The 18,224-nt window shown below is 33.8% G+C and overlaps 1 protein-coding gene across 1 annotated transcript; it reads right to left on the reverse strand.

Annotated features, from left to right (window-relative positions):
* Positions 1 to 13,065: 13,065 nt before the first annotated feature.
* On the reverse strand, positions 13,066 to 18,124 carry Tfpi2 (tissue factor pathway inhibitor 2). The gene is made up of 5 exons (XM_027925629.2): positions 17,943 to 18,124; positions 17,557 to 17,739; positions 15,982 to 16,161; positions 14,292 to 14,462; positions 13,066 to 13,936 (listed from the first exon to the last, which is right to left on the reverse strand). The coding sequence occupies exons 1-5, from the start codon at positions 18,028 to 18,030 to the stop codon at positions 13,887 to 13,889; spliced, it is 672 nt and encodes a 223-aa protein (XP_027781430.2). The 5' UTR covers positions 18,031 to 18,124; the 3' UTR covers positions 13,066 to 13,886.
* Positions 18,125 to 18,224: the final 100 nt, after the last annotated feature.

The following is an 18,224-nucleotide window of genomic DNA, read 5'->3' on the forward strand; positions in this document are numbered from 1 at the left end:
AATCAGTAAACTTGAAGACTGATGAATAGAATTTACCCAATCTGAAAAGCATAGAGAAAAGAGAATAAAAGAACAAAAACCAGAGTCTAGAAACCATGCATACTGTTCACAACAAAAGATACTTTTATATCACTGAAATCTCAGAAGGAAAGGAGAGTAAGAGAGCTGAGCAGAAAGAATATTTGATGACATAATGACTGAAAGCTTCTGGAATTGAAAAAGCTACAGATTCAAGAAGTTAAGCAGCTTAACCCAAAACAGACTAAACTTAAAGAATCCATCCTATCATAATTAAACTTATGAAAACTAAAGACAAATAAAACATCATGAAAGCATCCAGAGAAAAAGAATATATTGTCCAAAGGAATCATTAATTTGTGTGACAAAGGATTTCTTATTTAAAATCTCAGAGATCAGAAGGAAGCAAGGCATTTTTCAAGTGCTCAAAGAAAAAGAACTTTCAACTGCATATTCTATATCCAGTAAAACCACCCTTTAGGAATTAAATAGAAATAAAAACATATCAAATTAAAGACTACTAAAAGAATCTTTTTGTGTGAATAAACAAACCTTTAAAAAACCCTTTAAATATTGACAAAAGCTCATATTCAGAAGAAAGGAAATGTATGACAATGTGTAAAATGTATAAACTTTTAAAATTTATTTTACAATTTTTCTCCTTTCAGAAAGGAAAGAGAACAATAGAAAAGGGACAAATAGCATATATAATAGACCATAATGCACATAATACTAAGTGTGTAAATCACATTTGATGATTGAAACAAAAAATTGTAAGACTATCTGAGACTGAAGACATTTATATTTAAAAGTGGGAAAAGTAAAGAGACTTATTTAGAAGTTGACTTTCCACACTTCACTAGAAGTGCTAAATGTCCATACCAGTAGTCTGGCACATATGTATATTGTAATACCCAAGGTATCAGCTATAAAAACTATCCAAAAATATATGCTCCAAAGACCCTTTAATAAATAGAGATGGAATCCTAAAAATGTTGAAATATCCACAGGAAATAAAAAAGAAATAATTGAACCAAAACAAGAAAAAAAACAGATAATAAGATAGGTTGCTGCATGTCAAAAATTGCTGTAAAGGTACATGGTCTAAATACTGAGCAAGACAGGTCTATTTGGAAGGTTAGGGAAAAAATGTCCTTAAAATATGCAGGTCATGGAAAACTTGCCTTCAAATCAATGACTTAGGTAGGTTGAAAATATAAATCATTTAAACATTAGTAGAAATGGTTATGTTAACATCCAATATAATAGACTTCAGAGCGAAGAAAACTGTAGGAAAAAAAGGATATTATAGGCTACTAGGTAATAAAAGGATCAATCTACCAGAAATATGCAATGATGCTAACTAAATGTGTACACACCAGAGAAAAGACTCTTCCAAATACATGGAAAAAAAATGGACCTGAAAAAAGAAATAAATTCACTATCACATTTGGGGAATGTTCACCAAAATACTAAATCCTGAACCATACATACATTTAGAATAATTGAAATCATACATAATCAATTGTAGTATAGGAATTCTGGATAAAATTTGAGTCAGATTATCAAATCTTAACATTTTCCAAATAGCCACAAAAATATCTACAAATACAAAAAAAAAAAAAAAAAAGCAACTGAAAATGACACTGAAAACTAAAGTTACTAGAAAACTTATTAAGATGTGAAAGAAGTTTGCACTAATTGAAAAGTTATTGGAATTTATTAGGACACATAAAACAGTAGAATTATGTCTAATTGAATATTCATTTAAAAACCTAACAAAGTGGACAAAGTTATGATCAAAGATAAATATTGAAAAGTTCTTTTTAAAATGGTACAATGTAATTTGAAAGGCTACATCAAATTAAAGAAAAAGACTAAGAAAACTTAAATAAATCAAGAGTCTATATAAAGAGGGAAAAAAGTACTAAGATAAAATAGTGAATTATTAAAACCCTTCAAAAACCAAATAAATAATTCTTATATAATCCAGAACATCAGAAAAGATTAAATATTTAGAGTAAATTTTTTTTGTCTAGCAATATACTAATGAAGAAAAATCTGATAGAGCATTACAGAAAAAAATTCAGATTATTGGCAAAATTCCTTTAAAAATTAACAAACTGAAGTCAGCACTGTATCAAAAGTTTTAATATTCATATAAGGATCATTTTTCAGAATTTTTAGATAAATCCATGTTGAGTTATCAATTAGATAATTTATATCAAAAGGTCAAAAGTGAAAAAATTCACATTTATATGCTATAAATATAACTAAATTCATTATCTATTTTTGATTTAAATAGGAACATCCTAGTAAATTAGAATAATTATATTTAATTAATCTGAAAACTAATACTCCAAGCCCATGGCCAAGGGCATGATTAACCGTAAGACAAAAAGGTATGTTCATAAGTTGGAGTAAATAAAAATACATTTCTATCATGTCATTATTTCCAGAACTTTTAGCCAATGCAACATGAAGAGTTTAGATATTGTTAATAAGACCATAAGATTACTATTTGCAGATTTGTTACTCTTTCTGTGAAAAGAGCTTTAAAGAAAAAAAAATCAACTGAAATTGTACCCAGGAAATGTTTGGTGTGATTCAGGTACCATGTCCTATAGATGTCCTATAGGCCCATGTGTGTTTCACTCCTTTCCTTACTTTTAAGACAGTAAGGAGAACTTCTTTGAGGAAAGCAGGTAGCCAACCCTGGAAAGAAGTGAGATGCATGGCTTTACAGTTAAAATCCTTAGAATGTTGATCCTGATCCCATTGAAGGGAAAAAGAGTTTCATCAGTCTTTTTTCTCTACAGAGTTTAACAGAGAGTGAGATCCTGGGAAGTTATCTGCACAGGCAAAGGACATGAGTGACATGAGGCTGTGAGTGAAATAGAGAGACCCTTCAGAAGGTACCTGTGAGAGAGCGGAGAAGACGAATGTATCTGAACAACGCATAGGCATCCGGGTTCCAAAATACCAAGCAGCACATGGATTCAGTGTGAGCTTACATTCTTTTGAAAGGCCAATTTATCTGGACAAGTAGCTGTGCAAAACAATTCCATTACAGTAGAGACATGAAACTCACCAGAGGCAAGAAAGATTGCTAGATAGAGCATCCTATTGCATAAAAAGGTCAGGAGAGTTATCCTTGACTCTGACGTCAGATATCTGGAGCTGGCATTTGTGACTGAAGAAGTCTCCCAGGTCCACTATCCAAGTGAAGCATAAAAATTCTCACATGTTAGTACTGTGCCTTTCCTAGGCTTCATGGTTTAAGTATAATTTGATAAAAATGATAGAAATACGACTTATTTGCATCATTCACAATATTGACAAATTTATTTCTTTTTCTTTTTTGCAGTACTGGGGATTGAACTGAGGGTTGTTCTACCATTTAGTTACATCCCCAGAACCCTCTTCTTTTTTTGAGACAGGGTTTCACTAAGTTGAGCCTGGCCTCAAACTGGACATCCAACTGCCTTAAACTCCAAAGTTGAGGGGATTACAGGTGTGTGCCATGGAGCTCAGCCAATATTAATTTTTTTAACATTACAGATACCGACATTTTGAAAATAAAAAAAAAAATAGAAATGCAAATCCAATTAATGGATGGTATGTTTTAAGTTAAAAACAGATTCTAAAGTTAACCTAAAAAACAAATGCAAATTGCTAAGAAATTACTTTTAAAGAGCAATTAAACACTGTGATATTATTACAAAAATCAATATAAAAAGGGCAAATACCTGGCCTTTCATACTTGTACTTAAATGTTTGTTTTAACATATTGTAGCACAATTGACTTAGGGATTTTGAAATACAATGATTTAAATACTCTTGATACTTGTCTTCTTGGAGTATAACAGTTAATCTTGAGGTTAGATTAACCTTGATTATTATTCATGAGAAATAGCACTTATAAACAAATCTGGATTATATATATTATATACATTACATATAACAATGTTGTCAAAAAGTGATAAATCATTTTGCTTGTTCACTTAAAACTGCAGACTACATTTGAAACAGATTTGATTTTCTCGTGTAATAATTAAACTTATGATATACCAGCTAATGAACTCCAGAAATAAAAAGGCTGAGAACATATTTTTAAAATTAAAAATTATAGGTGAGCAACTTCTCCAAGTTAAAAAAAATGGGGATTTTACAAGTAAAATTATACTAAAAGATTCACTTTAAAATACAATGGAGAATATCAATTTGTCATGAGAATTGTAGTGGTATGATTCAGATGAAAAATTCCCAGGAGAGGATGGCTAAGAACAGAGGGCATGCCTCATCAGTATCAAATATCGAAAGAGCTGCTACACAAAAGACATAAGATTAATATAAGATTAACATCCATTTCAGAGGGGAGCAGCTGGCCTCTATTACAAAACTATAATTTAGGGTCATATAAATTTGTGTCTTTGCTGAAGAATCTATTAGCATCAAATATTAGGTATGGTAAGTTATTAATGTATGCATAGGTTAAGGAGCTTAGGTCCCAAAGACAGTGTCAACATATAATTTCTATTCTATATGATTTAAGAGATATGAATAAAAGACCAGATTATGTAAAAAAAGAGAAAAAAATAATCCAGGGTTTTTAAAACATTAAAGATTATTTTAATTGTAATACATTGTTTGAGACTTAAAATTTCCCTAGGATGTTAGTGGATATATATGTAAAAAATAATAATCTCTCCTCATACCCTCCAAAGACTATACAGATCCATAAGAGATCTAATAAAACCACCCATAACTTAACATCTACAGTAAAACTAAGAAAAAGAGAAATCACAAGATTCAATTGACATTTAACTGAGGAAACAAGATGAATATGTGAAAAAGAGGAGACTGCAGTTGGGTCCTAGACCTGGAGAACAAGGAAAATTTTGCCCCAGAAAACAGTTTTACCTACTGAGGTCTGAGGCCTGGTTGATCAAAGTCATAGCTATTGGTAATTTTTCAGGAAGGGAGAGGGGTATGAAAATCACAAAACCAGAAGTGGCAATCTTGAAAGGCATCACTGAGGTGGAACAGAAGGCAACCAAAGAAATAAATATTCCTTGGAGACCTGGCAGTGTATGGAAAAATGGAAGAAGGAAGTAGAAAGCAAAGGTCTGATAAAAAGTGAAAAGAACCACAGGTATAAAAGACACACCAACCTGTAAAAAAGGCATCTTTTATTAAATACTCTATACTAAGAGAAGAAAAGTTTCTTGAACCAAGGAACATAGTAAGCCAAACCTGCACATAATGCTCTATAGGAACATTTGTTGTGGCTGATCCAGGAATATCCAAGACACTTTACAAGGAAGAAAAAAGTCAGACAACATTCATATATGCTACTGTAAGAAAAAGAAAGTAAAACTCATTTTTAATTTAATGAATATATTACTAAAAATGCAACTGAAAAAATTTTGATGCAACACTCAAATATAAAGTCCTAACAGTCAATAAGTAATGATGGCAAATGTATGTGTATTCAGATATACACATGTGGTTTCTAAATAATAAATTATACTTAACATATATGTTAAATATATATCCCAATTAAAACTATATCCTTTCTTCTCAATAGCATGTGAAAATTGGAATTACATTGTCACAAAGAAAATCCTCAATAACTCCCAAAATAGAAACAATGTAAAAAATTGATAATTAAACAAAATAGAACAAAATAGTAATATATATTTCTTTCACCATAAACATACCTAACAAATTTACTTATGAATATAGGTTTAATAACCTTAAATAAAATATAACCAACTAAATCCAGTATTACATATGAAAAATCTAAAGATGACTTATTTGAATACAGGATGGTTTAATATTGTTTTTAGGTATTTTTCCATACATGTAGTGACAAACTATATGATCATCTTGAATTCTTTTACAGATAGTTGTTGGTATAAAGAAATGAAACTGATTTCTGTGTGTTGATCCTGTACCTGCTACTCTATGGAATTCATTTATTCTCTAAGAGTTTTATTGTAGAGCCTTTAAGATTTTCTAATTATAGAAATTATAGGGCCATGTCTTCTGCAAATAAGGACGATACTACTACTTCCTTTCTGATTGGCATGTTTCTTTTTCTTCTCCAATTGTGCTTACCAGTACTTCCAACAAACAGAATGGAAAGTGTAGGAATCCTTGTCTTGTACCAGATCATAAGAGGAAAAGCTTTCTGTTTTCTTTCATTGATTATGATGCTAGTTGTGGCCTTTTCATAAATGGCTTTTATTATATTGAAGAAATTTCCTTCTGTCTTTTTTTAGAAGATTTGCATCATGAAAGGATGGTGAACCTTGTCAAATACTTTTAATGCATCTATTCTGATGATCATTTAGTTTTTGTCTTTCATTCTGTTTATGCATCATTTTGGTTGATAGGCAAAGGTGAATGTATAGAAGAGAAAGAATATTTTATTACTATAAATCTATAATCATTCTTCTATAAAAGTCAAAAGACATGGAGATGGGGTATAGCTCATGATAGAGAACTTGCATAGCATGTGTGAGGCCCTGGGTTCAAAATTTCAAATGCATTTTTTCAAAGAAATAGAATAATTGTAAAATTTATACGAGAGACTGAAATTCTGCAGAGAGCCAAAAACAAAAACAAAAAACTTAGGAAATAAAATCTGACACATTACACTTACTGATTTCAAATTATCCTACAAAGTAATAGTAATCAAAACAATCTGGAATTGGCATAGAAATAGACATAGATCAATGAGACACAATAGAGAGGTCAGAAATAAACCCAAGTTATATATAATCAACTAGTACCTGATCAAGGCCACCAAGAAGACACAATGGGGAAAGGATAGTCCCCTAATAAATGGAATTGGGCAAACAGATGCCCACAAACTAAATAATGAAACTGAACCCCTTATACAATCCATTCAAAATAGATTAAAGATGTAAACATAAGACCTGAACTATAAATTCCTAGGAGAAACTGATATTGGCCAGGGCAATGATTTCTGGGATGTTACAACAGAAGCTCTGGTAACCAAAGCAAAAATAAACAAGGGGACAACACCAAACTAAAAAGCTTCTGCATGGCAAAGCAAATAACAAATGAAAAGACATCCTATAAATTGGGAGAAAATATTTGTGAACCATGTGTCTGATGGGATTTAGTATCCAAAATATGTAAGGAGCTCACTCAACACAGTAGCAAAAATAATAGGCCAAAGATCTGAAAACACATTTTTCAAAGAAGACATATAAATAACCGACAAATACATGAAAAGTTGCTCTGAATCACTCATGTCAGGGGAGTGCCAATCAAAACCACAAAGAAGTATCTACCCCCATTAGAATAATTGTCACCTAAAAGTTAAAAAGAAAGGGGAACCTGAGTATTATACCTGAGAAATTTAATTTTGTGCACCATTATACAGGGCAGTATATAGGCTCAAATTTTTAAATATATAACTACTATATGATCCAGTTATCCTCTTCTGGGATTTCTTCCTAAAGAAAATCAAAGGAATACCTCAAAAACATATCTGTATTCCTTTGTTCAATGCAGCCTATTGAACTGCACTGAACAGCTGGCTATTCACTATAGCCAAGAAATGGAGACGACCTAAGTGTTTATCAACTTAGGACACTTGTGGTATATATATATACACATATACACACATATATGTATATATGTATATATGGTATGTGTGTATATATGTAATATTGTATAATATTAATATGTATACATGAATAATGTATTATATGTGTATAGTCAAAATATTATATGCCTTTAAAAAAGGAAATACTGTCATTTGCTGTAACATGGATGGTCCTGGAAGACATTATGCTAAGTAAATAAATAAGACACAGAAAGAAAAATACTATTATGATCTCACATATGGAAACCAGAGAGAAAGAGAGTTAGAACCAGAGGCAGGAAAGGAGAGAAAATGGGGAGATGTTGGTCAAAGTTTACAAACTTGCATTTGGGTAGGATAAATAAATCTAGAGATCTTATGTTTTAAGAATTATACTTAATATTTTATATTGAAAATTTACTAAAAGTTGAATTTAGGTGCTCTTACCAGTATATAAGTAAGTATAAAAGGTAATGGGTAAGTTAAAGTGTTTATCGATAGTAATGTTTATCAAAACATTGTTGTACACCTTAAATTTAAACCAAAAAAAAAAAAAAGTTTAACTCTAGTAGTTATTTTAGAAACACCAATTAACTAATGCAAAAATACCACTTTGTCCTAACAAAGAAGTGATTTCTTCTTCGTTATACATTCTTAGTTGAAGATATTGGTATAACTGTTATGCAATTTTTCACTATATAATGAGAGCATTAAAATGCTTTTACTCCTTGGCTAGGTTATTTCTACTTTAAGAAAACTGAAATATGGTGATGAATCATATGACAGTGAAGTTCTGGATTTTTTTTCCTATATGGTATGCAGAAAATATAATAATGTAGTTAAAATGAAAATAACCTATTCATTTTTACATGAAAAAATTAGATATCTTTAACAATAAAAGTTCTAGGAAAATAATTAAACACTGTATTAGTGCAACTAAGAAGTTGCACAAGGTTGAGCCAAACTGTTAGGATAAGTGATAAAACCTGCTTGAGAAGGTCAAGGAATGCTTTGTCAACAAGAAGCTTCACTTTGTCAAATATTTGCAAGGAGGGAGGATTAAGTTGTTAAACAATATTTCTCAAAGGACCTTGCAAGTCTACATCCTAATCTTCTGAAGTTATTGTTTACAGAGTACATGTTTGAGCACCATCTCCAAACCACTAAATCAAAACCCCGGGCACAGAGCAAAGGATAGGAGCATGCTGTGTACCTGGCCTCACATGACCAAAAACTGGGAACCACATTACAGAAAAGTAAAGTAGTATGACATGCTTTGGAAACTGCAGATATTTGGGAGTCACTAAACTCCAAATTACAGTGGGTTACAGATGATGGTGAAATAGGGGAAGATGAATCTAGAAACAACTGTCATGGACCACTCATGATAAGGTTTATATGACACGCTAGAGGCTTGGAGACTAAACAAAGATTTAATAGAAAACCACCAATAAATTTTAAGCAAACAAGTAACCTGAGCAGATTTTTTTTCCCCAGAAAGAGTACCTGGCAACAATGTCAAGATATAGAGCAGACAAAGGAGGAAAGAAAAAACATATTCCTGGCATAAAATAAGGAGGATTAGAATAGACTTAAATACATATATTAGGTGAATAATTGAATATGCAGGTCAAGAGAAATGAAGGAGTTTTAGATAATATTTGCTTGTCTCTAAGTATAAAATAATATATAGATATCTTAAAAGTTACAACTCTGCTTTTCCCATTTTATTTTTTTTCCCAAGACCTAATTTTATCAGAAACAAACTTGTAAAGATGAGTTCCTAGCATGCTGTGATGATGAATCCTGCTATCTCAGCTACTATGAAGGCTGAGGTAGGAGAACCACAAATTTAAGGCCAGTCTTGCAAACTTAGTGAGTCTGTGTCAAAATAAAATTAAAAGGGCTGGAGGTGTAGCTCAGCAGTCGAGTACTTCCCTAACATGTGCAAGGCCCTGAGTTCGATTCCCAGTACCAAAAGTAAAACAAAACCAAAAATGGGAGTTCCTGCCAAACCATAATGCAGTCTACAGATCATAGGGTCCAAAGAAGGATCAATATGCATCCTTCTAATTATTTTGTTTCAGGTCTACTCCCAAGTGTCATTCTAGAGCTTTACCTCTGGTTATAACTCAGCTGAAATTTCTACAGCCCCTGTATCATACCAGGACAGACACTGTGGAGGATTTCCATTAGAGGGTAAAACAAGGCTTAAGACTTAGTGGAGACAGGATGACACTTGGGGGAACCATGATGCAGATGGTATGGAAGTCTCCATTGCAGTTTCCATGACTGAATGTCGTGTGTGTGTGTGTGTGTGTGTGTGTGTGTGTGTGTAAAAGAGACACGAAAAGATTATTTTCTCATTAAAAGTTACTCCCATACCTCCCCCATTCTTGCTTTTTAAAATATTTTTGGATCAAAGAATGAGACATTCCTTTTAATCATACTGTCTGGTAAAACCACAGTAGTTTAATTGTCTTTATGCTTCTGTGGTGAGAAGGAATTTCCTTTTGACTGCAGCATATCCTATGATTGCTTTATATATACTTTTTTTTCCCCTCTTATGTTAAAAATTATTTTGTTTTCAAATTTTATTGATAAATAATGATTGTATGTTTATGGAGTACAATGTGATATCTGATACATATTTAATGAAATAGTAGAGGTCTGGGGATTCAAGCAGTGTTATGTGAAGGATCTCCTTCACATAAATTTGGTATTTGAAATACCAAATTAGGGTTCTCTTTGGAGATTCCAGAAGCCCCCAAAATCCTCAAAGGCTTGACATCACTTAGTCTATGACCACAAAGCACACAAAGAAATCTTGTACTATATTTTTTCTCTAAACCCACCAAAAATAATTATAAACACAGGCCTTATTCAACCTAAACCTTTCAATGGCATGCTGCTTTTTGTTGCTCTTAAGTCACACATTCTATAAAAGCACTACCTCCCCTTTGTCTTTTTAAAAATTTTTGACTGAAAAAATTCTGGAGAAACCTGTATATTTGTCCTGACACACCATTGTGGATTTGGCAGATTTTTTCCTCTGACTTCTTATAATTTGCTCCTGTATCTCCAGTATTTCCTGATAATCTGGAGATATGATTATACAATCTAGAGGTTTGACTGACTATAGTCTGATATTTTTTTCTTTCTGCAAGGATATCTTGTGGAGGATTTCCACTTCTTACTGAACCATTATCAGGAGGCATATAATGTCTACAACACACTTTTATGGATGTTAACATTATCTGTTGATTAAAATGGTTGCTTGATCCCCATAATACTATTTCCCACCAGCCTTCTATGCAACAGTTTCAGCACCTACTGATAATTTTCACCCAGACTCAAACTTTCATAAGGGGTATCTTCTAACTTCTTAATGCATATATTAGGTGGAATTCAATGTATAACTTTCCCTAATTTTATTGCTGTGTATTGTTTTTAAAGCATAAATTTAAAAAGGATAAATGCTTTATTCTGTTAATTCATCAGTTTAATTTTCAAAGTAATGAGAAAAATGTCCTCAAACTTACAAGTTATCAAAAGTTTCTTTTTTTTTTTTGCTTGATACTGGGGATTAAACTCAGGGTCGCTTAACCACAAGGCACATCCACAGTATTTTTATATATATATATATATATATATATATATATATATATATATATATATATATATATTTTATCTAGAGACAAGGTCTCATTGATTTGCTTAGGGCCTCACTAAGTTGCTGAGGTTGGCTTTGAACTCTAGATCCTCCTGCCACAGCTTCTCGAACTACTGGGAATACAGGCATGCACAACCGTGTCCAGCACCAAGAAAGTTTTCTAGATGTGTGCATGTGTGCTTGTGTGTGTGTAATTATGAACTCATGGAGTTATATATATATTTGGTTTTTCTCATGTATTGAGCTCATTATTTCTTGTTCACATAGTCTCATTTTAGGTCAGTAGAAGCTACCTAATGTTACACTCCTGTTAGTGGCACAACTCATTAGCTTTTGACAACTTCCTTGATTTTTGGAGTAATATAACCCAGGCTCCTATATTATTTGGCCCAGATCTGTATTAACAGATGTCTCTGAAAAGCACTGGTTCTCTTCACTGAGATATAATATCGGGAGACCGAACTCTGGGTGGTAGGCATATACTTGCTGCTATCAATATGTCAAAACTTCAAACTTTTCAATGGAAGGATTGGAAAAACATTTTTAAGAGAAAAAAAAAATGTTTGTACTATTTTTATCAGTTTAAATGTTTTTACATAGTTTTTTCTCTTAAAACTAAAAATTTTGACTTACAAAGAATAGTAAATATTTTTTCTAAAAATATATAGAGAATATTCTATTCATAATTGAAAGTAACAATAGCAGTATTACTAATTATGATAAGACTACTTACTGAACACTTTTTCAGATTTCTTCAGTATTTTTTACCCTTAGGTTATATATCCAAAAAGATATATGTTCAAAAATGTGTTTTGAAAGTTACTGAAAAATAAGTATATATTCTCTGTGTAGTTAGACCACTATTTGATATAAATGTGGATCAATTGTTTTGGTTTAAAGAAATGCTTTTTATTTTTAAATTTATTTTACATTATGTAAAATATTTTCCTGATCCAAGATAAAAATTAGAAAAGGGATATTCACAGAAATTTTATCATATACCTGGTCCACTTCTGTCCTCTCCCTTCCTATACAGGTAACCATTTTTAATGGTTTTAGATCTTCTGTGATGTTTGTATGCATGTATAGATGTGTGCTTATTCGTATTGTGGGGTTTCTTTTTTTTTTTTTTTTTTTTTTTGTAGCAGGGATTGAACCCAGGGGTCCTGCTTAATCACTGAACCACATGCCCAGCACTTTTTAGATTTTATTTAGAAACAGGATCTTGCCGAGCTGCTTAGGGCCTTGCTAATTTGCTGACGCTGGTTTGAACTCACAATCCTTCTGCCTCAGCCTCCCCAGCTGCTGGGATAATAGGTGTGCGCCACTGTATCTGGCTTATTCATATTCTTTAGGCCCTATTTTTTAAAGGTATTCTTGGGATCAGATGTTATCTATATATAGATATTTTGTTCATTCCTCCTCTACAAATTCTTCAAATTGATTAGTATCTAGTTTATTTCCAGTTTTCAGTAACAATCAATGTCCTTAGGTATACACTTTTCTTAAAACTAATTCTTGGACAGGTTTTCAAAAGAGACACTGTTCAAGCAAAGGACAAATGCAATTGCAATTTTGCTAAATAAGAGGCATAATTTTAAACATGTTAATATTTTAATATGTTAATTTTTCCAAGAAAACATATAGGAATTTTAGAAAATTTATTACAGAGAAAGAAAAAAACTCATTTTTGATCCTATTTATAAGAAACAATTTATTGGTGGAATTTAAATTATTAAATCATGCATGATTTTTGGTATAATATAAACAAGAACACAACAAAAATTTTAACAATTTTAGTGGTGTCCCACCCATTTTCTCTTAGGAAATAATATAACAACCGGAAAACTTAAGGCCATCTATCTATATGTATACACACTATATATGTAATTGAGGATAGACAGAGAAAGAAAAAGAGAGACATAATAATTTTCCCAGGAGAATATTTATGATTTTAATAAATTGACTAGCTTTTTAATTAAGTCAAAATAAGTTATTGTATTGTCTTTTAAATAAATCCCCTTACTCATCACCCTGCAATTTCACACAACAGAAATGGGAGTACAGATAGTAGGGTCTATGTTAGTATTATTTGGAATGATTTTTAAAAGTCTTGGTAAATTTGCAATTTTGTCTCCTTGGGTTTAATATACAATTCAATTTTTTAAGTTCATAATGAAATGTATTTTCCAGTTCTTTGTATGATTATATATGTTTAAAGTACATGATTCTGTCTAATGCTACTTGAGTTACTATCACCTTCTGAAATTAGGACTAGCAACCCTAAGAACTGGGTGAATCATATTTGTTTTTATATCTTATACACTGTAAGAATTCAATCTCATAAAAAGGTGGACAGTAAATTAAAAATAACAGGTTAACATTTGAATAGCAGCAAGTTATGTATAAAGAAGTAACTTGATTGATACAAGTTCAATGAAAACTGTGATTGAATCACTATTGATTTGTTTCCTCATGCTCCCATATTATTCTTCAGATAGAACCATAAAGACAATAAGCATTCATAAGATGACATACAAGAAAATGCTTAAAATTGCTTCCTCTCAATTTTCAGGCAAAACGAAGCCTTGGCATCTTCTTTTTCTTCCCCTTCTTCAATGCTAAAGTCAACAAAATAACAATCAACAACATATGTCTTTGTCTGCAGGCTCACGTTAAATCACCTTTCCCAGTATGCTTCAAAGCTCACCTCATCTTATGTTTATTGATGACAAAAAATTCAGTTAAGTTCTTTATACACTCAGCTTATAACCTTCTTCCTTTAAAAATACTAGTATACAGCTACTGTCCAGTATAAACATTTGGACAAAATAGATCAGCACGTAAGTGCTATTTATGTAGAACTGGTCTAGAAATGGCAATTTTCTATTAGTAAAATGGATACATAAAATATAATTTTGCTTATGAATTATTTATAAAGTTTATTTAAAAACTGAGTAAGAAAAAAATCACTACCTTTTGCACAAACACGTGTGCAATCCTTCATGTTAATAAAGTTATTGTCATTCCCTCCACAGCCACTATAGGTGAAAGCCACGCAAGTTTTGTATCTTGTATTAAAATAATAGCGAGTCACATTAGCAGAGCACAGACCCTCATCTTTTGGGCTGTAGCAAAATATTGGACCTTTATGAAAAAGAAAATAAAATTAGAAATGCTAAAATACAAAAATTAATAAAAGGTGATGACTTCTGAAGTAATCTAATCCCGAAGAGGCTTCATTCTGAATTCAAAATATCATATTAAGCCATTTGAGAAGATGAGTCTCAAATAACAGGTAAACTTGTGTGCCATCTTTTGATGATTCTAATTTTGTAAACTGACAGAATTCCTTCTGAATGCCTTTCATCCTTTAAATATGAAAAGAAATTAAACGCCTAAACCAGACATGGTCAAGTAAAAAAATTCCCTAAATTTTAAAGTGATAAAACGTGACATACTTTGGTGAACTTTTTTTGTGTTGGTAGTTTTATTTTAAATGTTTTTATCAGCTCTCCTTCCATTATTAATCAAGATTATATACAATATGTGAGTGTGTGTGTATATTCCCAATTACCAACCATTGGAACAACAACATCTACATAAATGACTTAAGAGAACATCAGCAGCAACCATTTCCCCCTTTTGCATATTTACTACACTATAGCTACATGGCTTAATCAAATTCTCTGCCAAAGCATAATTTCTTGATGACTGAATGTATCTTTGGTATGTCTGGGAGAAATGCATGTATTATTTCTTTCCACAAAATTAAAATACTTACCAAGTCACCTATGAGTTTGAGGATGAGGATGTGGGTTGTAAGAAAAAGAAAAAGGGAAAGGATAGAGAACTCTTGGTGAAGCAATTTGTAATTCCTAAAGAATACAGAAATCTAAGTGAAATCTGAAGTCTGTATATATTCCACTGTTTCATATGCAAACCTGATTCCACACAAAGCTTACCATCCATCACTTACCAGCCCTGAGAACTTGGCAAATCATTAACTTCTAGATTATACTATAATTTTTAATATATAAATTGAGAAATGCAGGTTGAACATTCCTTATCCAAAATGCTTGAAACACGAAATGGTTTTACATTTCATATTTCTTTGAATTTTGGACTATTTTCACACACATTCACACATATAAGATATCTGGAAGAGGGAACCCAAATCCAAACATGAGATTCACTTCTTTTCATATATGCCCTATATGCATAGCCTAAAGGTAATTTTATATATTTTATTTAATGTGTCTGTTTTTTTGAAGGTAGTCCATCACAGGAGGTCAGGTGTAGAATTTTCCACTTATGACAACATGACAGTGCTCAAAAAGTTTCCTACTATGAAGTATTTAGAATTTCAGAGTTTTGGGTTAATCAGACATGCTCAACCAGTGGTTTTAAAGAGACAACACAGAAAAGGAAGCAAAAGTTTGAATAATGGCTCCATCACTTACCAGCCCTGAGAACTTGGCAAGTCATTAACTTCTAGCTTATATCCTCAGAAGTAAAAATCGGGACAAAATACTTTTTCTCATGACAAGCATTCTTGAGGTTGATATTACATCCATCTTAATTTCACATCAACTTATTGATTTTTTTCCATCGAAAAGTCTTGATAGAAAAATGAAATAAAAATACCATAAAACATAGTACGTACTTTTCTTTGGTGCACAGAAGTCCATACAAGAAGCTTTATCAGAGAACTGGTTTCCATTACGGTTACAACCAACAGACATGAATTTTTCACATGTCATGGTCATTAGATTGAAGAAATACATTTCTCTGGGCTCCTCACATATATTCTCATTGACTTCCAACCGACAAATGTGGGGAACTTCTACAGAAAAAAAAGCCAATAAAATAATGTTGGTCAAAAGTAGCCTTTTGGTCAATGTTGGTCAAAAGTAGGCGCTGAGGATGCAGCTCAGTGTTGGAGTGCTTATCCACCATGCACAAGACCCTGCTCGTTCAACCATATGAAGCAAAATCAATCAAAATTTTTAAGAAAACAAATTGGGGGAAAATAATCATTTAGTACTGGAAGAGTAAATCCCCAGAAGACTGTCCATTAATCTAGTGATTTGACTTGTTTTAAAGAGTATATTCAGATTTGACTCAGTTGTGTTGTATCTTTGAAGTTCAGAGGAAAGACTCCCTGTTCTCTAGTTGTTTCTACATATAAAGTTAATCAAATCATGTTTATATGAATACCCATGCCCCCTGCTCAGAGTCTTAAATGGCAAAGCCCTGATATAGTCCTTGAAGAGTTATAACAAACAAGTAAAACTGGACAGAGTTTTGTAAATCACCATATCCCTACAGTTAACACAAGACAAGTTTATTTATCAGGACAAAAAGTTACATAATGAGCTAAATCACAATAATAAAATCCACCGCTGGCTGTGGTAGTGCATGCCTGTAATCCCAGCGATTTGGGAGGCTGAGGCAGGAGTATCAAAAGTTCAAAGACAGCCTCTGCAATTTAGCAAGTCCTTAGTCAATTTAGCCAGACCGTGTCTCAAAATAAAAAAAGGGCTGAGGATGTGGCTCAGTAGTAAAGCCTCTGGGTTCAAGTCCTAGTAACAAATAAATAAATAAATAAATAAATAAATTGAAAACACTAAAAATATTTTAGATTGGATAATTGACACAAGGAAATGGTGTTCTCAAGGAGAGAAAAAAGCACTTATGTTTCACTTGATACATTCCCTCCCCACACCTTGTGTTTTGGGTACCAGGGGTTGAACCCAGGGGCTTTTAACTAATGAGCCACATGCCCAGCCTTTTTTTTTTTTTAATTGAGACAGGATCTCGCTAAATTGCTTCAGGCCTCCCTAAATTACTTTGGGCCTCGCTAAATTGCTGAGGCTGTCTTTGAATTTGCGATCCTCCTGCTTCAGCCTCCGGAACCAGCCGTTGGGGCTACAGGCATGCCCCACCGTGCCCTGTTAATTCCCTCGAATTTTTGTGCCCCCAGTTGAACTAACCTCTTTCCCAGAGTCCGCGCGGGCACTGAATTGTGATGTCAGTTAGGTGAGGGAAACTGTATAGTGGTTGTAGATTTGTGATCATTTTCGGAAAACTAAAAGCCAAGTGGGATCTGCTTAACATTTGAGGAATTTTAGGACAAAATTTAGCGGAGAAATGAGATCCGGTGAGTGTGTAAATTGCCCCCAGCCCTGGGGGCGACGCGGGCGGGCGGGAGGAGTGAGGGACATTGCCAGGCACTTACTCTCGATCCTCCTGCAAGCTTCATGGCAGGCCGCCCAGGTTTCGAAGTTGTTGGCGTTGCCCTTGCAGCCCCCATAGATGAACTGGCGGCAGCTCTGCGTGTACCTGTCGTAGTAGTAGCTGGGAATTCGGGCCCTACAGGGCCCTTCGTCGGGGGGCAGGAGGCAGATCTCCGCGTTATTTCCTAGGAGGGGGCAAAAGGAGGGCAGAAGAGAGCGGAGGGAGTCAGACACCGCCCCTGGGAGGCGGAGGCTTCCCGGGGAGTTGGGTCCCAGCAACTGTCAACTGGGACGCCGAGCGGGGGACGGGGGAAAGCCGGGCCAAGAGAGGGGCCGAGGGGTCCAGGATGGCGGGCGCCAAGAACCGCTTCTGGACGGGGCCAGATACCTATGTGCTCCTGAACCAGGTGGCCGGGGGCGGCCCCGATCATAAGCAGGGGCAGAAACATCAGCGCCAGGCGGCCAGTCGAGTCCATAGTGCCGGTCCGAGCGAGCAGCGGGACTGGGCGTCCCAGGACAGCGCAGGCGGACCGAGGTGCGCGGCGTGCCACCGTCTGGCAGCGGGTGCCGTTTTTATGCGGGGCGAGCGTCCGATCGACCCCCCCAGGAGCAGAGCGCGCATGAGCGGAGCCACGAGGGGCCCCTGACTCACGAGGCAGGGAGGTGACCC

The sequence above is a fragment of the Marmota flaviventris genome, chromosome 1, assembly GCF_047511675.1.
Source record: "Marmota flaviventris isolate mMarFla1 chromosome 1, mMarFla1.hap1, whole genome shotgun sequence".
Lineage (NCBI taxonomy): Eukaryota > Metazoa > Chordata > Mammalia > Rodentia > Sciuridae > Marmota > Marmota flaviventris.

What these genes read in the sequence shown, in the direction of transcription:
- Tfpi2 (XM_027925629.2), bottom strand. Translation starts at nt 18,030, where the DNA reads ATGGACTCGACTGGCCGCCTGGCGCTGATGTTTCTGCCCCTGCTTATG. An exon ending in CCTGGTTCAGGAGCACATAG is followed by an intron (nt 17,740 to 17,942) that starts GTATCTGGCCCC and finishes GCCCCCTCCTAG; the next exon opens with GAAATAACGCGGAGATCTGC. An exon ending in CACACGTGTTTGTGCAAAAG is followed by an intron (nt 13,937 to 14,291) that starts GTAGTGATTTTT and finishes TGTTGACTTTAG; the next exon opens with CATTGAAGAAGGGGAAGAAA.